The sequence below is a fragment of the Cryptotermes secundus genome, unplaced genomic scaffold (genome assembly GCF_002891405.2).
Source record: "Cryptotermes secundus unplaced genomic scaffold, Csec_1.0 scaffold1191, whole genome shotgun sequence".
Lineage (NCBI taxonomy): Eukaryota > Metazoa > Arthropoda > Insecta > Blattodea > Kalotermitidae > Cryptotermes > Cryptotermes secundus.
The window spans coordinates 382,059-406,389 of NW_019719382.1; the positions used below are offsets into that span (position 1 = coordinate 382,059).

The 24,331-nt window shown below is 42.0% G+C and overlaps 2 protein-coding genes across 10 annotated transcripts in view; one reads left to right on the forward strand and one right to left on the reverse strand.

Moving 5' to 3' along the window:
- The window catches only part of LOC111866304 (uncharacterized aarF domain-containing protein kinase 5), a 90,055-nt gene that overhangs the window by 11,085 nt on the left and 54,639 nt on the right, over nt 1–24,331 (forward strand). The window lies entirely within an intron of this gene.
- The window catches only part of LOC111866350 (tumor protein p53-inducible nuclear protein 1), a 57,949-nt gene continuing 36,735 nt past the window's right edge, over nt 3,118–24,331 (reverse strand). For 3 of the 5 annotated variants that reach the window (XM_023855252.2, XM_023855218.2, XM_023855242.2), the window contains 3 exons: nt 10,124–10,310; nt 6,877–7,424; nt 3,118–5,665 (listed from right to left, as the gene is read on the reverse strand). In XM_023855252.2, coding sequence (XP_023711020.1) covers nt 5,516–5,665; nt 6,877–7,424; nt 10,124–10,304 — 879 coding nt within the window. In that variant the 5' untranslated portion in view covers nt 10,305–10,310 and the 3' untranslated portion in view covers nt 3,118–5,515. The remainder of the gene's footprint in view (nt 5,666–6,876; nt 7,425–10,123; nt 10,311–24,331) is intronic. The other 2 variants (XM_023855233.2, XM_023855224.2) reach the window with 2 other exon arrangements.

Here is a 24,331-nt window from a genome sequence, read left to right on the forward strand (position 1 = left end):
AGATGCTGAGGCTGAGGTAGAAGGGGCTCTATTCTGTTGGCTGTTGAGACGGGAAAACTTGCGAATATGAATATCTTTCTGCTTATTGAAGNCGATGGATAAAGTCCAGAAACCCAATATATCAGTGTGTTATACACCATCGTCAGAATCCTATACTAACTACTTAATCTGATCTGATTTGGTACTTTCTTAGGAAAAAAAAAGGTCCTCTTTCAATTCTAGTCTTTGGATTTTCACAACTGGAGCTTAATGTGTGGAGACATTCTGAGCTATCACACTTTCAGATGAATTAATAAGTATCAAGAGCAAATATTCCATATTAAGAAAAGAGTTTTATGTGGTTTGGCCACCATTGGCAATCATGAGAAGGCAAAGCCAATACCAAAAAAGGAAACACTATACATATACAATAAACACACTGTTTAAAAGGTATTTCTACCATTAGAAATTAGAATTAACTCATGTTAATTAAATTATTTATTTTAATCTCTCTTGATTTCTAATGGTAGAAATCCCTTTACAGCTACATGTGTTTATCGTACGTGTGAAGTGGTTCCTTGTCTTGTTGGCTTTGCCTTCTGATAATGGCCAACAGTGGCTGAAACAGGTAAAAGTTCTTTAAATATTTTTGCTCTTGATGGACCTTGATTCTTAGTAATTCTTAATTTCTGGCTTCAGCTTTTGGGACTGCATCAGAAGTTATTGGTTTTCCAACATTTTAGCAAACCTTGGAGTTGCAATTTTTAATGGTTATGACTGCAGGTGGGTTTGGCAGCTGTTATGAAGCTGATTCTAGGCATGGGAGGTTTAGACAGCTGTTATGAAGCTCTGATTCTAGGCGTGGGTTTAGACAGGTGTTATGAAGCTCTATTCTAGGTGTGGGAGGTTTAGGCATGGCTGAATGAACAGAGGACTGAGATGCAAACCAGCTGGTAGCTAAAACATTGGGAAACCGTCAACATTTGATATGGCCACATCCCAAAAGCTAAAACCACACAGTCCTCTCTCTCTCTCTTTCTCATTCAGAACATGTAGACCACCACTGTTAGTTTCGTATGGAAATGACAGCTGTAGACGTATTGCAATTTATCCTGTCCTGCAGCATTTTGCTTGGCTGTACACATAATTTGCTACAACATACAGGCACCCCTATTGTGTTCATATTACACCACAATAAGTTTCTCAGCAGTCAGTCACAAAAATTGGCCTGGAATAAAGCTCACTTCATTTATCGATTATAAACCACGGTTTTTTCGCATTTACATAATTTGCGAAAAATAGTAATTATGAAAATATTAACAAAGATTATTTGCAATTACTTTGATTCCACAGGGACACATGCTACCTTTCCTATACCACGTGAGAATGTGTGATTAGTGTTATGCTTTTAAACAAATGTACAAGGTATTTAGTAGCCCATGATTATCAACTTTACAGACAGCTGAAAATTAATTTTAGGGCACTTTTTAGTTTAGTTTTATCTTCTTTTTTTTCTTTAATTTTAATAACCATAACATCTTTAGTATTATCATACAAACAAAAATGCAGAATTGTGACACATTTAAAGTTTCTTTATGGTGATACTTAAGCACATAACACAGTTGTTATCTCTCTTAAGGATCTCATACACTACAATTTCATATTTATATCATGATTAATGGTGGTGTTTAGCAAGTGCCTGCAACATCATTTCATACTGTTCAAGCAAGATTAATATAATATATTACTGTATTAGTATGTGTGCATTGGGCTGGTGAATATTGCAGATCAGTTAATTTGGCAGTTTTATATGCTTTCACTTATGGAGAATGTATTATACATAGACAGTCCCTTCAGTGCAGAAGGATGTATTTCAACTTCCATGGCAAATTGCTCTTTTAACACAAAAAGAAATGTCTTATGTGAATGCAGCAACTTCTACCTTATGAGTGTCAAAGCTGTCCAGATTTTGAACCACATAAACAAAGTAAGCCAGCATAGACAGAAGTATATGTTAATGTAACTGTTGACTGAATTCCAACTTAATTAAAATTCTTCAGAAATAGTTATATTTACTGCCTGATGTTACACATAAACATGGCCCCCACCACATGTAAATTGTACTGCGTTCAAGGAATACACACAACATTTTATTCAAATAATATGACTCTTTATGTTTCAATATGACTCGTATTGTTATGTACACCTCCCATATCTTTACTGGCCAAATGAATCTTTTCTGTTCCCAGTCAGTTACATGTACTACACAGAGGGAGGCCATGAAATGAAGTCCCATGAATGAACCTCTCCATGTCTCTCTTGAGCTGTTACACTTGCCCTTCCAGCATACCCCCCCCCACACCCCACCTTTAGTCATCTAGTCATTCTGTTCACATGAATGTTTGTGGTGACATCTTTCACTAGTGACAAATGCTTTGGAGAGGTTGTCATAGGCCAGAGGATACTTTAGGGGAATATAACAGCAGGCAGGCAGTGGGGAGGCTCAAGTATAGTCATCCCCACCATATGTGGGACTTCCTTTTGCAGCCTCAGTGCAGTGTTCCCTTCTGAACTGAGAGATCCTTGATTTATTCATGATCTGCAAATATTGCATCTAGTTCCATGGGTTTTCCTCTTTTATTGCTCTTAAAATGCACACACGCATTGTGATTCTGTGTGTAAGAACCCTGCAGGACTGCACGTTTTTCATCACCTGAAGTTTTTTCACACAGGGTACCTACTACATTATTTTAAAGAGTGCGTGAAATTTTAATTTTAAAACACCCGTTTTTATGGGACCTGGAATTTTTCACAAAGAGCCACATTCTCATATATCTGCTGATGAGAAATGGATGCAGATTTTACACTGGACTGATCAGAGAGCTTTCTCGAGCGTACAATTTTAGATGTGGAATAAGGAACCAGATCCCAACCTTGGCTGTGTAGCCCTTATCTGCCATTCTAACTGAAGGTGTTGCTATGTGATATCTGAGGTTCCCATGGCAGTGAATATTAAGATTATGGTCTTCTGTGATATGATGCTGTGTAGACATACATAGTACACTCCTCCAGAAAGTTCGTACACAGCTCCCAAATGGTGTTACATCACAGAAAACCATCGTCTTAACTGGAGGCATTTTCACATACAAAACACGTTTTATTTCAAGCTGTTATCTTTAAAACTGCATAGGATGTGTTAGTTTAAAAAAAAACAATTGTTGTTTAAGATCTGAATTGGCCATAGAAGTTTTCAAAATGAATATTGAATCTAAATAATAAAAGTTAAATGGTGGTGCTCATACCATGTCTTGCCTAAGGTTGATCTATTTATGAAAGACTAAAGAAGTATAAACATTTGTAATATCACTCTCAAATTATGGCAGTATGAATGTCTAGTGGTATATGATAGGAACACTGTCAGCAATTTAGGAGCAAGGAAAGGCAGTACTTGGTATCATCATTATTATTGTTATTACTGTTACTTATTAAGGCCAGATTCTTTCACACAAAATTAAATTACTGCCATTAATCTATCAACTATAAATTGGGGATCAACCACAGAAATTTATCATTTGCTCTAAGCTTATCTGCAAGAATTGTATCTTATTAAACATATTTATTGCATCATTTACAACATAAGACATTATATAAAAATTAAAATAATAGATTATAAATACATCAGGACTCAAGATTTATATTTTAAATATTTAAATAATATATATATATATGTATATACATACTGCACTTATATAATTAGTTCTAATGCTAGGTTAAGAGAAAGAACGATGAACATTGTGCATATGAAGGAGAGCGGTGATACATGAACAACCTTCTTCCAGTGCTATCAAGCTAAAGATTATTTTTGGGTTACCCATGCACATATTTCCCCATACATTTTTTGTTTTTATTAAGATTTGACGATTTAGTGAACCCTAAGACATCCCCAGGCACTTGAAAACACCGCTGCAGCTCTCACATGTGGAGAACAATGTTCAACTTTGATTTATTATTTTGAAAGACTTAAAATAACAGAATACTTAGTAGTGGGCCTATTTAATAGATGTATCTGTTCACATAAGTAATTATCACATGTCTGTTTTGTTTTGAGGGGAAACTGAATAAGGTCACAAAAGTTTCTTTTCGGAGAGTTATTCTCAAGAGAGTTAACTGGTGTTTTCAGTTTTCAAAATTTGAGAAGTTTTGATCCAGAGCACATCTGAGCAAATTTATCATTCTGAGTCTATGGAAAGATGTTTTGTGAATTAACCTATCTCTTTCGGTATGTCATGCTCACCCCTCCAGTTGGAAATGTTGGTAGTGATAACTACATGATAACCATCACAACCAATGAACATTTTGGGCTGGATGAAGGGGACTACAACACAAACAGGCAAAGAAAGGGAAGTCTTGATCATGACCACCCCAACCATGTATGGGACTTGTTTCTGTGACCCCAGTAAAGTACTCGGAATTCTGATTTTAACTTGGCACTCCGTGTAACATGGTTGTGGGTTTATAAGAACAAAGAAAAGGTCTTCATGTAAGAACATCCCAGTAAAATGTGCTTGAGTTCTAGTGCAAGCCTGAAATTGTGAATGCAGTGACAGAATTCCAATTCATTGAACTTTTTACATAGTAATTAAAATACAGTTTGGATAACGGGTTTTCTGGGCATTGCTTATTGTTCAGTGTCCTGAACAGAACAAGTTTCTGTCCTTAGGCAAAAAGGTGTATAGGTACCTACTCAGTTTGACTGATGAATGATCTAGTGATTCAGATTAGCGCCTTTCAAGTGATAACGTGAAGTTACTACTGTGCATAATATAGCACCATGCCCTGAAGGTATATGGGGGAATGCATGCATTCTTAACCTTGGCACTAGTTGGTAGTGAATGGTCAGCACACCGTCTGCTTACCCAGTACCCCTCGGATATGGTGCTGGGTCCCAGAGCCTGTCTGAATGCTGTTACATAGGCAAATATCCCTTGCCCCTGCTCAGAATTGAACTGGGATTCCTCAGTCATCCAGTCTCTATACTGCTTGAATTGTTCTGGATCTTCATAATCAATCCAGCTGAATAAGAGTCCACCTTTTCATCTCCGAAACTTTATGTTATGTTCAGAATACTGGACGTGGACAAGGTCAAAAGCCCTCAGCAACCCTAATTGTAATTTACCATCATCAGAATCCTTTATAATTAATGTAAATTAATTATTAACAGCTGCCAGGAAAACTAATTTTAAGTATGTACTCATGGAGAATTTTGTACATGATTTTCAACTTTCCCGAGGCACATTCATGCCTCATATGCTGATGTGTTTGCGGAGGGTTTGTATGTGGACAGATCTGGCCATCAGTATGATGTTCCAATGTTAGGAGACCAATGTAGGTGATGGCTCTGTGAACACATATTGTGTGGTAGATGCAGGCTGCAGTACATTATGAATATGATACATGGGTCTTTTCTTCCCTTCTTGATGTCCTTCTAAGAAATAGAACACCCTGTGTCCTGAGATCAGTGTGAGTTTGATTAAAGCTAGCACTTCCGGTTATTGTTAGCTCCTGAGTGACGCTGCATACGGTCAGATCGTCGTTGACATTTGTTTCGGGAGTTTATTTCACGAGCCTTGTTACTACGATCCAAATGATTACGTTTCAGAAGCTGACAGGATCTGCGCTGCCGTAACTGAAATGGAAAATTCATACATGTGTCATTAAAACATTTTATGCAGTGCATTCATATTCATCATTTAATTTCAGATTGTTATAAATTCCAAGAAATGTACAATTAAATCCTGTAAAAGACTTCATTTTAAAGGGACACTGATTTGTATGAATTCATGTATTGATATCTAGCCATTTTATTTGTTAATAAACTGAAAGAAGGCTGTTCTACATAAAACTGCTTACAATTCTAACTTAATGATATGAGGGGGAGTCAGTAAATAGGTCACAAATGGATATAAAGCATGTAAAAACGTAAAACTTGTGATATTCGAACCTGGAAGAAAAATTTATTTCTCGACATGTCCTCCACCAACATCGATACACTTGTCCCATCGCTTTACCAATGTATCTCCGAACCGCATGGCATTACAACCCAGAAAACTGTAGTCTTCATAGGCACCGCCGTGGGAATCCCAAATCCACCATCTTATGAGGTTCATGCGGTTAGCTGTCCGCTTGCTTTCTCAGCAGCACACTTCATTCGAGGCCAGGTCATGTGGGATCTATTGTGGGCAGAGTAGCGCTGGGGTGGGTTTTCCCCAAGTACTTCGGTTTTTCATCAAGGCAAAGGTAAAGCTATCCATGTAGCAGGCCATGAAGGCCCATAGGGTTGAGAGACACTGAGGCTCTCACATTATCTAGACAATCGGCTCACTGATGGCGGTAAGGTTGTCAGCCTCCAGGAAGATTCCTGGTACTCATTTCTTATAGAGGCTGTCGACCCCAGGGCCATAGTGCGACTGGAAGGATTAGGTAAATTAAAAAAAATCCAACGACCTAATCGGGACTCGAACCCGCGACCTTCCGGCTTGTAGCATAGTGCCTCAACGAACTACGCTATCGCGTGCCTCCTTTGGTTTTCCATGCCACTTTTTAATTCCACCATCTGCTGCATGTTAATGTAACCAACCTAAAAGAATGTTCTCAGCCTATTTCTGTGACTGTTGTGTTTCTGGACATTATCCATTGCCCTGCAGAGACGGACTAGCTCTATCGGCTGCGCCCAACTGAGTAGGTTCCACCTGAAGAGATTGCTTCAACATCTGCCTATCTGTTGATGGGTTATGTTTGAACAAGTTATATTGGAAATGATTCCACCATACACTGACACCCAGTGACGTCTTGTTAACACCATCAAGCACCATGACAAAACTGGCAGCCACTACTCACTTTCTGCGCAGACCTGATTTGGAGACACTGCTTCTCGTGCTGCTGCTGTTCCAAGAACACAGTCTGCCTCTGTCTTGGCGTGGCTTGCACCCTGGAGTGTCTTTGTGCCGTCACGTGCTCCTCAGCCTCAACCAGGTGAGGGCGCGGCGGGTCAGCTTCATCGCCGGAGAGACTGGAAGCAGGTGACCCGGGGGCAGTGCCAGTAGAGCCAGAGCGGTGTCGCGCGCGGGGCAGGGAGAAGCGAGAAGACGAGTTCTGGTACACGGACATACTGGGATGCTCTATCAGCAGATTCTCCAGGGGAGAAGTCTCCATGTGGATTGGCCCCTCTGAAGTGAAGCAGGGAGGGGGCGTCAGGAACCATGACTCTTCAAATGATAAAGAGGGAAGAGAAGACGAGGAGGAGGATCTCGTTAGGGAACGGAAGTCCACAGCGTCCGCGAGCGCCCGGTACGAGCGCGGGAATGGGTGAGGAAGTGTACTGATCGCGAGTTCCAGGGCGGGCAACTCCTCGTTTGACTCTTCGGAGTTTTCTGATCTGCTGTCTTCTGAAAAACAAAATAGGAACACGTGTTTCAGGCGTGTTATTGTAGTAATCTACTGAGGTACCCAAACGTCAAAGCAGTGAAATGCATGCAGACTGTCTCTTACACGATTACAGAGAAATACTAATTTGAATGGGGTCGTCTTCCTAACGAAGAACGACTTTTGAGTACAGTAAACCCTCGCTAAGCCGGTTACAGTTAATCCGGATCTAAATATGTAACCGGCTGTTGACAGCTGAGTACATTCTTTAAAAGACACATGGTCTTTAGGAAGACAGATGAGTCACTTGTCTGATCAGACAAAGCTTGACTCGGGTTCTTCAAACCTGCATCATTACGTTCAAAAACAGGCATAACTTCTGAGTCTAATATCGATGAAAAAATATATGACCTTTTTATAGATTTTTAATAAAGGTTGTACAATGATATTTTATTTATTTTCGTCAGTGGTACTTATATAATCATTTTTTTCATTTATGTAGGTTCTAAGTTTTTGTTTTTTTGTTTTTTAGGGTTAACTTTTCCTTCACTAATCCGGATTATCGCTTAATTAGGATGGCCTATTACTCCGGGTTAGCGAGGGTTTACCGTATTTAGTTCGCTTATGGATTAGAACCACGTGTTTTTTACTGTACTGCAGTTTAACCTGTTCATCCTCTGAGTTTCTAATCACAGATTGTCAAAGAAAAATCCGTCGAGTGTAACAGTGTTTTTAGGTCACTTATTTATCTCACTTGCCTTACATGTTTCGGTTCAAGAAAAACCATCATCAGAGGCACGTATTACAAACACATGAAAACACTGGCGTTGTTTAATGTACACAGTATGTAAGCTGCGTGGACGCTGTTACAGGTGTTGAAGTGTAAAAGCACAACACTTTCTAGTAGCATTGAATGCACGTACAACTCGTGTACACAACACACAACGCGTAAGAAACATCCGACCATAAGCCTACACAACCTCAAGTTGACATATCCCATCATCGGGACGAATCAACAAGAAGGAGCCGAACATTTTACTTTAAATGTTTTAAACTTTTAAATATTTTAACATTGACGGCTCAATTTGAGGGCAATTTTCAGATGGAATGCAAGAGTTGTACGTGCATTCAATGCTACTAGAAAGTGTTGTGCTTTTACACTTCGACACCTGTAACAGCGTCCACGCAGCTTACATACTGTGTACATTAAACAACGCCAGTGTTTTCATGTGTTTGTAATACGTGCCTCTGATGATGGTTTTTCTTGAACCGAAACATGTAAGGCAAGTGAGATAAATAAGTGACCTAAAAACATTGTTACACTCGACGGATTTTTCTTTGACAATTAGGAAATAGTTATGTTTGAAAAATTTAGTTAAATCTCATAACACGGCTAATATAACATAGAAAGATGAAAATTCCGGTATGTCCCCTTTAAATCGTAAACCATTTTATTCTGATGAAATCTGGTACAGCGCACCCCGTGCTATAGGAAGAAATTGTTCTTGAAAATGCACCCGTACTGTCAGATTCCATAACATGAACATTATTAGGGGAGAGGATGGCATAGCGGTAAGGCTCCAAGAGGCTCTTGACTAAAATCTCGGCCGACATATCGGCTGTCCTGACTGAGGCTTTTCGTGGTTTTTCTTAGTCCCTTCAGGCAAGTGCCTGAAGTTTCCAATTCGTCGTTCATCGATCATTCTACCATTCGCCGCTGTATAGTCCGGTACTAACAGTGTCATAAAGAGAGCGCGAGTTCTGTGTTGCAAGCTGCGGTGCGTTCTTGTCAGGCCACATTTGTAATGAGAACACAGCGTGCATAAAAGCTATAGAGCCGAGCCCTCCTTGACAAACCACCAGTCGCTCAGCTGCTCAAAAATTTCCCAACTTTTTGTGAAAACCGAAGGTTCATTACCGTGTTCACAAGAGCCCTCCACTGGTTCCTGTCCTCAGCCAGATGAATCCGGTCCATACCGCCCCATTCTATTTCCCTGAAGTCAGTTTTAATAGTATCCTTCTGCCTACGTCGTCAATGTCTTCCTGGTGGTCTTTCCCTACTAAAAACCTATATGAATTCATCTTTTCTCCCATGCATGCTACATGCCCCACCCATCTCCTTGACTTGATCATTCTGATTACGTTTGGCGAATATTACAAATTATGAAGCTCCTCATTATGCAGTTTTTTTTTTCAGCCTGTTGTTTCATCCCTCGTGGTTTCAGACATTCTCAGAACCCTGTCGGAATGGATGCACTGTTTTTGTGAGTAAACCACTTAAAATTATCGCGTATGATTTCTCGTGTGTCAGATGTACGGTGCAAGTTTTAAATAATAAGAAAAGAAACATCAAAGCTGGCTGAATTAAATGTTGTATAATATTTGCATAATGAGGAGCTCATAACTCGTACTCTTCGCCAAATATAATTAGAATGATAAGAGTGATGGATGGTGCGATGGGCGACGTATATAGCACGCATGGGGGAGAACAGTAATGTGTACGTGGTTTTGGTGGGAAAGCCAGAATGAAGGAGACCACAAGGAAGACCTAGGTTTAGGTGGGAGGATGATATTAAAATGGATCTTAGAGAAATAGGTTGGGGTGGTAGGGACTGGATTGATACGGCTCTTGTGAACATGGCGATGAACCTTCGGGATATGCTGGAGTATCTGAGGGACTGAGGGCTCCTTAAGAAGAGCTCAGCTCTGTGGAGTTAGTTACTTCTGCTTGTCACTCGTTCAGTGTGACAGTTCCGGAGTACTGCACCTGTTCTCTCAACCAGGACCCAATCATCGTCGCCCTCAACTGCCCGGAGCCCAACATCAGCAGTCACTGCGTCAGGTGAGAGGTCTGGTTCGTGGGTCTGGTTGCCCAGTAGGTAACTCGCCAGACTGCTGAACATGGTGCTCTGAAACACAGCAGCGCTTGCGTCACTGTCTGAGGGACCCAAAATGTACTCTTTGTGAGTTCGTAACTGCAAGTAACTATAGTGCTATCTCTAATTCACAGACTCTACAGTTCACCAGAGCACGCATTAAATCTTTTCAGTCTGCTGTGTCTTGATCGGCTGTCGCCTGGTAAAACTCCCAACGCCGTGGCTTCCTCATCTTCCGTATTCCGCGGCTCCGGTCCTCGCTGGTTGGCGCCTATCTCACTACTCATTCTCATGATTTTGTACGACTTTTGTTTGTTATATATATTTTTTTATTTTGTTATATATTCGTATACATATGGAAGGTTGAAAGCCGTGTGCAAATCGCGGACCGGTGTGCACCTTGGAAAATTTCCAGTGGTGCGGAGAATCTTGTTTTGTAGGCGCTGTAATTACCGCTAATTACGAGGCGGGATAAGCATAAGTCATTACTGATCTGATGAGTACCCTATGCAGGGTTAGTTTAATGTTGGCGCCTAAACGCTCACTTTTGAATAGGGAGTAGTCTCATGTGATCCTCTTATCGAAGATTACACAAAGATATTTTACATGACTGACAAAGGGGATATTCTGTCTATTCAATGTAAGATGAGCCTCAGGGGGCCTAAGTCTATAAGAAAAATAAATTGCCTGAGTCACATCTTCATTGATGTTTGTGTTCCAGCGCTCACACCTCGTCACAATAGCACTGAGACCTCGCTGCAGCTTTCTGAAAACATATCCTTTGCCATATTCAAGAATACAACAGCCGTGGACATGTTATTGTTGAAATTTAAGGTGACGTGGTCCGTAAGCTTCATGCATTTAAGTTTCGTGCTGTGGCGTGCACGGAAACCAAACTGGCTTGCATTAAGCAGGCCCTTTTCTTCTATGTGCCTTTTGACTATTTTCAGAATAACTGTTTCGAATAGCTTGCCTTTTGTAGACAAGAGGCTAATCGGAAATAAATTTTGAGGAAATTGTGGGTCCTTACCGGGTTTCGGTAACGTTATAACGGGACAGCCGAAGGCAGTGATTAAATAAATGTGTCAGAGGTACCAGTGGTCTTCTTGGAAGATGCCTAAGGCATTCGTTTGGAAAACCATCAAGTCCACAAGCCGTTTGCAATTTTAATGAATTTGTTAATTTATGGACGTTACAAGGTCTTACTTTCCCCAATGAGGTCCCGTCTACAGATGCAAGCAGAGCTTGGACTGTAGTCTCTACCTGTCGCGCATGGTTCTTGTCACACAGGTCACGAGATGTGAACTGGTTTTCTACACAATCCGCAATCGCGTTGGCTTTCTCGTTCGGGTGATATGTTATTCATAAAGGTGCCTTTGGTCCATCCCTTTTCATAAGTGATTTCGCAGCACATACAGTTAAGGTCATATTGTCCCTGTGCCTAATTAAGCACCACGGCATGAGGACGTATGGGGGGAGTAGCACTTTACCAATCTTGACCTCGGCACTAGATGGAGATCCCAACAGAAATGCAGAAGCACAAAATGAACTGTCCAGAAATCCCCGAGAATACCGAGGAATATTCAGCGAGATGGAATTACAAAATACCACACTATTTTTAAGTTCTTAAATTTAGGCTATGGTTTGGACGGTAACTTCAGATTTATTGACATCTTGAACCAGAACTAAAAGATGGACATGCAATGTTGACTATGAAGTAGGTTTAACTGATTCATAACGACAAGGTCTACACATGCTGTAAAATAATATTTTGTTGTGAATCAAATCATGTTTCTGATAGTATCTTCACAGAAAGTCAAAAGGGCATAGAAGTTGTCCATATGCTTAATTAAGCACTAAACCATGAAGGCGTATGTGGGAGTGGATGTATAGATTCGTGTATTCCTGACCTCGTCACTAGTTGGAGGTGAGTGTTCAGCTTCACGCCGCGGCCACTTTACCCCCCCCCCCCCCCCCNATAGAAAGCTGGATGCGTTCCAGAACTGGACTGGGCAACGGGGGAGGAGAAGAATCTTGCTCATACCAAGACTCGAACTCCGACGCCTCGGGCGTCCAGCCCTCAAAACCACACAACACAATTTTTAAACAAAAAGAACATACCAGTACCGGTTGCATCGGACGGTATCACGTTCAGCTATATGTGATGTTATGCAGTGGCGTGCTTTTGGGGTTAGGCCGAACATGTCTACAGTAGACTTGTGACGTAGTCTAACTACACGTAAACAAACAGACGACGGTATGAAAGCGGCTCCGTGTTTACAGCAGCGTGGGCCACTGACATTTAATGGCAGCCAGAAAGTGTTGTATAATTCCCACCAGTTATTTCTGAAACGCGTTTCAGACTTAGTACCAGAGATAGCTTCGTAAAGTTGGCAGCGAATTTGAAATCGTTGCCATGAACAAATACGAGGGTTGGAACTTTAATACTGGCAACGCTGCTGTAGAGACGCCATGCAACGGAACCAAATAATGTCGCTTATACCACACGTTAGTTACATGCCTACCGTACCTCAGAGCAAATGGACTCTCCCTTCCCACATCACGCGTATGCGCAGTGACGAGAACAGAACTTCATGTTAGTTGGCGGTCTAATGTAGTGTTGTCACGATGTTTTCGAAACAGGAACAACGGAGCTGGATAAAGATTGAATGTGCCAGATGTCATACAGCACGGTAATGTCATCAAGGTCTTCAAGAGGCTTGCGTGGAATCTGCATTGCCTTACAGAACGGTGGCAAGTTGGGTAAAAGCCTTCAACGAGGGACGCCAAACTGTGGCAGACATGCGTCGGCCAGGTCGTTCTAGTGTCTGAAGAAGTGTATGCTCTTTCCGCGTTGCTGGAGAGTGATCGACGCCATACGATTCGTGAGCTGGCCCGAGAGACAGGATTAGCGCATACGACTGTGCTTCACATTCTGAAGGAACGCCTGGGCATGAGAAAAATTGCATCACGATGGGTTCCGCATGATTTGACGGAAATGCAGAAATGGCAAGCTGTGGCTGATTTGTTCGATCGATGGGGCTAGGAAGCACCGTACCATCCACCATACTCCCCAGATTTAAGCCCTTGCGACTTCAACTTGATTCCTAAGATGAAGGAACCACTTTGTGGCATTCGCTCCAGAACTGTTCCAGAGATTCTTCAGGCAGTAGACCGCTCCATTCGAACTATCAACACAACAGGCGCTGCTAAAGGTATCCTACGGCTTCCACATCGCTGGCAACGGGTTGTACACAGTGCTGGTGTCTACACTGAAGGACAGTAAAACTTCGAAACATGCATCTATTTTGTATCAGTTGTAAATAAATAGTTGCCACTATTAAAGTTCCAACCCTCGTACATAACCGTACGCTCCCCATACTTACACTATATATACGTATATCCTTAAATTTTTTTATTGTTTCGAAAATCCAGGCGTGCGGGGTGGGGGAGATGTCTGCCTCCCCCCGTCAGTGCCTGCAATACCAAATGAGTATTAATTAACACCGACGATGCGGTGATTATGCATTTGACTTGTATGAGGAAAATTCTAATTTAACAAGGGTTCAGCTGTTTACAGGAACCTTCCGTTTCTTCTTCAGTCCTTCGTCGAACTAGGATAGCTCAGTCGATATAGCAATGGGCTGGACGACAGAGGGGCCGAAGTTCGAGTCCCGGTAGGGTCAAGGATTTTGTCCGCGTCGTCCAGAACGGCTCTGGGGCCCACCCAGTCTCTTATCCAGTGGGTACTGGAGGCTCTTTCCCCGGGGCGTGAAGTTGACCACTCACCTTCAGCTAGTGCCGAGGTCAAGAAAATGTGGATCTGCACATCCACTTCTCTATACGCCTTATTAAGCACAGGCACTACCTTAAATAACCCCTGAAGATGGAAATCTATTGCCGAAACATGTTTAGCAAACACAGATGGTAATATGACACTTAAAATTTGTTTTGAATTGCGCAACGGGCAAGAAATCAGATTTTAAATTTCTAATAAAATAATTTTGAGTGTGGAAGGGAGCCATTGTGTTTAGAACGAAAATCAGACCCATTTTCCTTTGTTTTTTTAATCGATTAAACAGAAAATCGACTGATATTATATTCGAGGCCCTGTTCATGTCTCTCGTGCGTCACGTGCGGTCTGCTGACGCCACACGGCTTATTCCTGTCAGCAGGTAAATTACGGCGCTGCCCTTACATTGCCTGGTTCCTTGCTCTTATGTAATAAGGCCATGCACGTGATCGTCAAATGTCCAATCTTCCAGTTTCCTAGGATCTGCTTACCCACAATGACCCGGGCGCTGATCGCAATACAAGTTTCATTTACGCCGTGAATAAAAGGCAATAGCAACATGGCGACGGGTATAAACTTAACATAGCCTTTTCGATTTTATCTTCTTGCGTCATGCACTGCTTTATCTTGACTTTAAGGTTCTATTTGCAGATATTTAGATATCTGCATAGCTAGGTTCCCGTAGCGAGTTCTATGTTCTGGGATATAACATATTTATCGTACGATGGATGTTTCGGAGGAACATTTCGCCTTCATCTTCAGGGTCGAAGAAACCTGCATGAAACAGGTAGCAAACTGGGCAGAATATGGAGACACGTTGCTCCGAAACTTTTAACGGACTACACGGCGTTATATGCCATTAACGTAACCCGCACGTCTTGACATGATACGTAGAGGGACAAGTCTGCCTTTATAATGAAATGAGTGAGTTTTTGTACGCTGTTTCTGCTGCCTTTTGCCTTAACACTTGTACGAGCATGTCGCTCTAGTTTGGCCACCAAAGACACTTTGTTACCTAACATTCGTTGCCTATATAGGATCTTGACCGATTTACACACGCACTTAAAATCCGCGATGTTCGCCTTTAGAATGATAACGCTATTGGACAAACCATGGATCGCTTCCTCTCAGTTAAAAAAATGTTATATCTGAGAATCCTCTAGGGCACGCGGTAGCGTAGTTGGCTGAGACACTATGCTAGAAGCCGGATGGTCGCGGGTTTGATTCCCGATGAGGTCACTGGATTTTTCAATTTACCTAATCCTTCCAGCCGTACTGTGGCCCTGGGGTCGATTCAACCTCTAACAGAAATGAGCACCAGGAATCTTCCTGGGGGTTTCCTGCTGAAACATGCAGCAATTAATAAGTAAATATATAGTAAATCATTATGTGTTGTAATTGTATAGACGGAACTTCATTATTATTTAACCCTTTAGAGCCCAGTGGTTAATGTACCACGTGCTTTAAGATAAAGAACTCTCCATTCTGTCCACACACTGTATTTGTGTGTTCTGTATGGTTCTCACAATAAAGAGCGACTGTTTCCCCAAACAGCATTAACCGGTTGGGCTCTGTAGCGGAGACTTAATGTGTTTCATGTGAGGTACGGACTGAATTCTTATATATAAAGTCTCTGCATTCTGCCCACATAGTGTATTTGTGTGTTCCATATGGTTCTCACAATAAACAGCGACTGTTTCCGAAAAAGTCTGCATTCTGCCCACACAGTGTATTTGTGTGTTCCGTATGGTTCTCACAATAAACAGCGACTGTTTCCCCAAACAGCATTAACCGGTTGGTCTCTGTAGCGGAGACGTAATGTGTTTCCTGTGACGTACGGACTGAATATTTTTATTTTTTTTTGCAGAAATTCAGTCTTTCAAGGCGACCATGTGTGTGTGTGTGTGTGTGTGTGTGTGTGTGTGTGTGTGTGTGCGCGTGCGCGCGCGTGTGTGTCGTTGAAGAGGGGCCCTATTTCAAAACACGTACACGTCTAGAAAAGAACAAAATTCTTGGTTATAGAACTGGACGAGACCTGAAGCCAAGAATGACTGTGCTGGCGATGGCCAGTAGCAGTTTAATCAACCAACTAATCTTGAAACGGTTAACGCAACATGGCACCAATACAGTATTCCAAACAAGGACTCGTTTCATTTTGTCTCGTTTAATTATCCGCTTTTCATCATAATGCTCCCAAAGAAAAACTGATTGCGGCCATTATCGTGTGTGCAGCGCTGGTCCGGAATTGACATTGCATGAGCACGTAACCAAGACACGTCCGAAAGCAATGCCCCCTCAATGACGTCAGTAGCTCACATGGGTACATTCAGCTCCACTTCGCCGGCCTACGACAAAGATAGCGTAGTTAAAGATTCATTGGATTGCTAAATGCTGCATATAGATTCAGTTCGTACCTCACAGGAAACATTACATCTCCGCTACAAAGCCCAACCGCTTAATCTTGTTTGGGGAAACAGTCTCTGTTTGTTGTGAGAATCATATGGAACACAACTACACTCTGTGGGGCAGAATTCAGAGTTTCAGTGTGCTAATGCAGGTGGTAAAGTAAAAAAAATTAAGTAAAGCTATCCCTGTACCAGGCCGTTAAGGACCATAGGGTTGTGAGACGTCGAGGGTCCCACATTATCTAGACCAGCCCTGTCCAACGCGGTGCCCGCGATATATTTTTCTGGCGCCCTCCGTAACCACATATAATTGAGCCGATTTTTAATATTAATTCAAATTGTAAGACAAGAGACATTTTTGAACGTCTGAGTATTGTTAAATATTTTCGCAAAATGTTATTATTATTATTGTTTATTATTATTATTATTATTATTANGCCATAGTGCGGCCGGAAGGATTAAGTCAATTGAAAAAAATCCAATGACCTCATCGGGACTTGAACCCGCGACCTTCCGGCTTGTAGCATAGTGCCTCAACCAACTACGCTACCGCGTGCTGCATACATATAGTAACCAGTGAGTTTTAAAAGGCTTACGGCAAAGAGTACATTTGGCATAAAATGTGTTTCATTTTTCTCTACAACTTCTTTTCACTCTGATTAATATTTAACGAGTCATGAAAGAGGTTCGCTGGAATTGCGCGCAGAAACGCAAGTTTATGACTTTATGCGGCTGCCAGGACAGAAATGCGAGTGTTTTCGAGTCCTTGGTATTTCTTGTTCTGGTCTTTTTAAGTATTGGTTTATATTTATAATGAACCAGCGACCGCCATGATGCTTAATGGTGATTCATAAATGTAACTTTAAACAGCGCAAATTTTGAATTCTTGGAACAAGATTAAATTGAAACTACCCGACGTTTCAGGAAGGTCAAAGTAAAACTGTGAAGTCCCTCTGCTTAATTAAGCACTACGTCATGAAGACGTATGGGGAGTGGATGTATAGTCCACATATATATGTGGATCTATACATCCACTCTGGACTAGTTGAAGATCAGCTTCACGCCCCGGCTGCTTTACCCCTGGGGAAAGAGTCCCCGGTATCCATTGGATAGGAAATTGGGTGGGTCCCAGAACTGTTCTCGACGACGTGGAAAGGAGAAAGATCTTGACCATACCGGGACTCGAATTCAGACCCCTCAGTCGTCCAGCCTGTTGCCAGTCGCTATATCGACTGCGCTAGTGAGTGATATATTAATTTGTTGTCGTGAAACTGCAAATCAGTGCTATCTTTTCAATTTTTATAAAATAACTTTGTTAATGTACAACTTCAAATCCTGCAATAAGAAGTAGGTCAGAGGTTAAAGTGTCCTGTTACTGTTTACTGTCTGTGTTGTTTATTGAATTCGTTAAAGATGCGTGTGGAAGATTAACGTGATATGGTCGTAGTTAAAACGCATTAAATAAGGGTCTTTAAAATGTGTGCCAACACGTAATTTCGTGTACCAATTTCACTACTACAGCACACTTTCTTTTGAAAAAGAAAAGCCAGGCAAATAATGGGATTTCTGAGTAAGAACGTAATGAAGAACCGAGCAAGCTACCGTGGCGGTAACACTGTAAACTCGCATTTGGGAAATTCTCGGCTGGGACACCGGCCAGCATGAGATCTTTCGAGGTTTTCCTCAGTCCCTCCTGGCAAATGGAGGCCATTACCGACGACTTCAGTTTCCATTCAAGTTTTTCCATCCTACTATCCGACACTATAATTCTATACATTGGTAGCGTCGAGACGCAGGATAGCTCAGTCAATACAGATACGGACTGGACGGTTGGGGTTCGATTCCCGGTGGGGGTAAAAGATTTTTTCTTGTCCGTAGCATTCAGATCGACTCTGCGTCCAACCCAACCTCCTATCCAGTGGGTACTGAGGGTAAGGCGGCCGGGCCGTGATGCTAACCACTCATCTACATCTAATGCCGAGGTCAAGAATGGTGGAACTATATCTCCATTCCCCCACACGTCTTCATGGCGTAGTGCTTAACTACATAATTAAGTGCAGGGAAAACTTTCCTCTTTTTTTTCTTGCTCAAGAAGACAGAAGCACGCGAACATGAAAAATCAATTCGCGACAGAAAGACTGAGAAGACAAATCCAATTAAAAGAGGACACTTTTTATATTTAGGCCTGTTAACATAATGTGATGTTATGAAAGACAATGTCTTCTGTCTGTAGGCTTCAGAGGTTTGTTCTCGATTAAATTCGTAAGTGCAAATTGTGACAGGTTACTGGAGATGTTGACAAAATACAGTATGAGAGTCTGTACTGGATTCGTCTGCCTCAGGATATGCTTTTGTGAACACATTAATGAACCTTTGGATTCTGTATTAAGAAAAAAAGTAGAGCTATTCCTGTTACCGGGCTGTGGAGGCCCGTAGGGTTGTGAGACGTTGAGGCTCCCACATTGGCTAGACAGTCGCCGCTCGGATGGCGGTAAGGTCAGCCTTACGCGCTGGCCGCTTTTTACCCCCCAGGAAGATTGCTGGTACTCATTTCTGTTAGAGGCTGAGTCGACCCCAGGGCCATAGTGCGGCTGGAAGGATTGGGTCAATTGAAAAATGTAATGCCCTCATTTGGAATTGAACCCGCCACGTTCCGGCTTATAGCATAGTGCCTTAAACAAAAACGCTACCGCGTGCCCCCTTCTATATGAAGTTCGTAATTATTTGTTTACCACCTTAGCCTCTTAGGGACTCTGTTCCATCAAGTTTACTAACTGATAAGCTGCATTCCGTGCGTTTCCTGGTTTCATGGCATCTGTTTGCGTAACCTCACAAAGTCTGCTGGCTGTATAATGGGAGATCATTCTGCATGACCCCTCTTCAGTTTAGTGACCTTTAGACCATTCCCACACGCAAAACTTGCATACACACAGACACAACATATGTCAGACTGCATTTACAATTCCGTATTGCTGCAACTGATGAAAGACGATCGATACATATCGATTCAGGGTTGTAATGCAGCAGGTTCACGTGACCTGTTCGATATAGTCCCATTAGAAGTCGTGATAGCTAAACTGGTGAAGTTAACGGGCTATGAACTAGGTGGTCGCTGTTCGATTTCCGGCATTAAGGATGTTCAGAACTGCTAACATCGACTCAGCCTCCTGTCAAATGGGTACAGTGTGTCTTACCCCGGGTAGCATGGCCGAAACGAAGCTACTCGCTCACCTTGGACTGCTCCAAGGTTGAAATGAACACTGTACGTAGCCAGAGCGTTAATTCTGATCCGTTTATCTTGTTCTCGTTAAATATAGTTGAAACCGTTCGTCACAGTATTCACTGTTAACATATCTTATGATTTTTGTTCGTATGGTTCGTGATTCCAATCGCATCCTGCACCCAGACTGCAGTCACTGGGATTTCTCGCGGTTTTCCTTATTCATTCGAGTCGAAAGCAGGGGTAGCGTATATACTGAAAGGCCGATTATCAGATCCTTCCAAATTCAGCATATACAACATATCTCATTTCAGTCACCATACACAACATATCTCATTTCAGTTACCATACACAACATATCTCATTTCAGTTACCAATCTCATTTCAGTCACCATACACAACATATCTCATTTCAGTCAGCATATTCAACATATCTCATTTCAGTTACCATATACAACATATCTCATTTCAGTTACCATATACAACATATCTCATTTCAGTCACATACAACATATCTCATTTCAGTCACCATACACAACATATCTCATTTCAGTCATCATACACATATCTCATTCCAGTCACATACAACGTATCTCATTTCAGTTACCATATACAACATATCTCATTTCAGTCACATACAACATATCTCATTTCAGTCACCATACACAACATATCTCATTTCAGTCAGCATATACAACATATCTCATTTCAGTTACCATATACAACATATCTCATTTGAGTCACATACAACGTATCTCATTTCAGTCACATACAACGTATCTCATTTCAGTCACCATACACAACACATCTCATTTCAGTCACCATACACAAATCTCATTTCAGTCACATACAACGTATCTCATTTCAGTCACCATACACAACATATCTCATTTCAGTCACCATACACATATCTCATTTCAGTCACATACATCGTATCTCATTTCAGTCACCATACACAACATATCTCATTTCAGTCACCATACACATATCTCATTTCAGTCACCATACACAACATATCTCATTTCAGTCACCATACACAAATCTCATTTCAGTCACCATACACAACATATCTCATTTCAGTCACCATACACATATCTCATTTCAGTCACCATACACAACATATCTCATTTCAGTCACCATACACAACATATCTCATTTCAGTCACCATACACAAATCTCATTTCAGTCACCTACAACATATCTCATTCCAGTCACCATACACATATCTCATTTCAGTCACATACAACGTATCTCATTTCAGTTACCATATACAACATATCTCATTTCAGTCACCATACACAACATATCTCATTTCAGTCACCACATACAACATTCCTCATTTCAGTGTTTCGTATCCCCTATAACTGCATTAACGCTTTAAAGATAGATCGGTCGGTCGGTCAAATTGCCACTGGTCTTCGCCAGCACAATCATTCCTGGCTTCAATCTCCTCGAGGTCCATGACCAAGATTTTTGTCCTCTCCTATATGTTTACGTGTTTCGAAATGGGGACTTCTCTTCGACGAAGGAGGGGTCGGTCTTTCTGTGTAGGCGCTACTTTTGTTGCACTGCAGTTTCAGCACGAGTATATCCGCGCTGTCAACCGGTTAATGCTGTTTAGGGAAACAGTCACTGTTTATTGTGAGAACCATAAGGAGCACACAGATACACTGTGGGCAGAATGCAGAGACTTTATATATAAAAATTCAGTCCGTACCTCACAGGAAACACATTACGTCTCCGCTCCAGAGCCCAACCGGTCAATGCTGTTTGGGGAAACAGTCACTGTTTATTGTGAGAACCATAAGGAGCACACAGATACACTGTGTGGACATAATGCAGAGTTTTAGTGGGTTAAAGCAGATGACATACGAATATATAGACACCACTGGGTTTTGAAGGGTTTGCCCAGTGCGATACAGTTACATTACATAACGGTATTATGTCTTCTAAGAACAGAATACTAAAATCGTATTTCCGAAGTATTTGCTTGTGTAAGGTGCCGATTTGTATAAGTGTATCAGTAGTTGACCAAAATGTGGTGCCCTGGTGCCGCGTTCTGACGGAAGAATCGGACGCTCTTGTCGACAAGTCGGGCCGACAATTGCCGTGTAGAAAACCCTGCGAATGCTGTCGCATCTTACAGCGAGTTATTCGGGCGCCGGGTTCAACACTCGTTACCGTAGAATGAAGTAGGCATTTGTCCTAGCGTCACTACTCCCCGAACGTTTATAGGATCCACTCAGGGATCATATCCAACATGTAAAGGACGCACTGTATAATGCACGGGCCTACTTGGTTGTCATATAGCCAGTACAGTTAACCCTCGCTAATCCGGATCAATTGGGTGGGAGTCGATCGGATTGAGCGATGATCCGGATTAGTGAAGCAAAAGATAGTCCTAAAAGACAAAAAAAAAATGATGATATTGGTAGTGCCGTGAAAATAAATAAAAAATATCACTGCAGAAACTTTATTTAAAACTCAGAAGTTGTACTTGTTTTTGAACGTAATAATGCAGGTTTGAAGAAACTGTCTCAAGGATTGTCTGAACAGACAGGTGACTCATCTGTCTTCCTAAATGCCATATGCGTCTTTTTAAAATTGTGTACTCAACTGATAACAGACTTTTTCGTGTTTCGTTTGGATTAACTGTAACGAAATTAGCCAGCGTTTACTATGCCGTAAATGGCAGGTTAACAGCAGAGAAGCAAAAAAAAAAAAGTGGGATTGGTAGACATTTGTCCTTCTGCACATTGGCCGCTGGAGATAATTATGAAAAGCTAGACGCATTATCGGTACAGATAAGCTGCGCTTGCGCGTAGATAGGAATCCGCGTACTCGCCCTCTCTTCGGCGCTGACATCCACTGACCGCATAACAAGGCAGACGGTGAGACGTCGACTCACCATCACGTAGTGACCTACCATCGAGACAGTTACAATTTTCATGCATTTGGGGAGTTCCGGATCCGTTGCGCTGACCATGCGACACCCTCTATCCGCTAAAGTTGGCACTAACTTCGCCAACAAGCCGCGGCCGCTCGGTTGGTATAGTTCGATGCGAACTACAAGCCACGGAGTTTATTTTTTTTTGGGGGGGGGGGGTCCGAAATATTTATTTTAGTACAATGATACCTAACCGACCGAATTCTGTCTTCTGGGGTATATATTGCCGTGTAGTCTGTTTCAAATGAACCAGACGTTTCGGAGGAATGTCGTCATCTTCAATGTCGAAGAATAAAGCCAAGCAACAAACCAGTATGAATCGGGCTCTGTTTACTACCTACTTCACGCTGGTTTCTTGCTTTGTTTATCTTCTACCCTGAAGATAGACGCGATATGTTCCTTCGAACTTGGGTTGATTTCAAGCGGACTACAGTGCGTTATATCCCAGGGGACAGAACTGTTCGTAACTGCCGCCGTGAGGTTCTCAGTTTCTACGAATGTCTGTAAGGCATTTTGAATTCATAATGTCCTTCGGCGTTAATGGGTTCTACACGTTCCCTTAGCTAAGTGAAACAGGAAGAATCGACGTATCTCAGTTTCCGCCTCGTTTGTTGAGTTCTAATTAAGTTTGCTTCTGACATCTGACTTCTTTTTTATCAATGGCACTACAGCCCCAGTGGGCCTAGGCCTACCTCCATGAACTGCGTTCACTTCGGTTTTTCTAGATCTTACACATACGGTAGGACTCCTTGGGCGAGTGATCAGCTCGTCGCAAGGCCTCTACCTGTAGACAAACACAGAAAAACGCACACAAACATCCATGCCCTGAGTGGGATTTGAATCCACGATCCGGGCTTCCGAGCGAGCGAAGACAGTGCATGCCTTAGACCGCTCGGCTACCGTGACCGGCGACATCTTACTTAGGAGTATGAATTTGTGAGCTGTTATGTAGTTTAAATTATGTATTCCCCAGAAATCTAAATAAACATGGCAACTACGCGAAATTTGTAAGATATCTTCGAGGCAGTACAAAGATCTTGAATCATCCCGGTCAGAGTCTTCAGTGGCTACTAAAATTATTTAATACTCTGACATGATGCCTGAAAGTCGGAATAGCGGAGCCAGAGTAGACGTTCATTGCTACGCAACGACTCGGTAAACAAGTTCCCGCGGAAGTGAACTCGCGCATCAGTAGAAGAGCGGTGTTTCCTATGTGGTCCGCGCCATGACCGTTGCTATGAAACGGCGCTGTAAACAATCCTCAGCAATAGATGGGTTGTGTTTTCTGTGTCGTCCTTGCCGAGGGGTTATAAAAGAGCCAAAGAAGATCGTTTGAGTCATAAACACGGACTTGAGGTTTGAGTTAATTGAGTTTCCAGACGCCGGCCTGCCAGGATAAGAGCTTGGGAGCAGAGGGAGAATTGGAGGACTCTCATGAGACGGCAGGAGAAGATGACGTGCGTCATATAGCGGTTTGTGAATTGCAGTAACAAGTTGTATAAGTGTGCAGTAAATCCGGTCATCAATCCAAAACCCGTCTGTAAGTCACGCACACACCCATATACGTGACAATACTAACATTGTTAAAAATACCGACATTTCATCAAATGCACTTATCAGTGTTTTCCAAATTGTATACGTGAATTGTGCCTCCTCAACTTAGCAAAGATTTAATGTACCCCCCCCCCC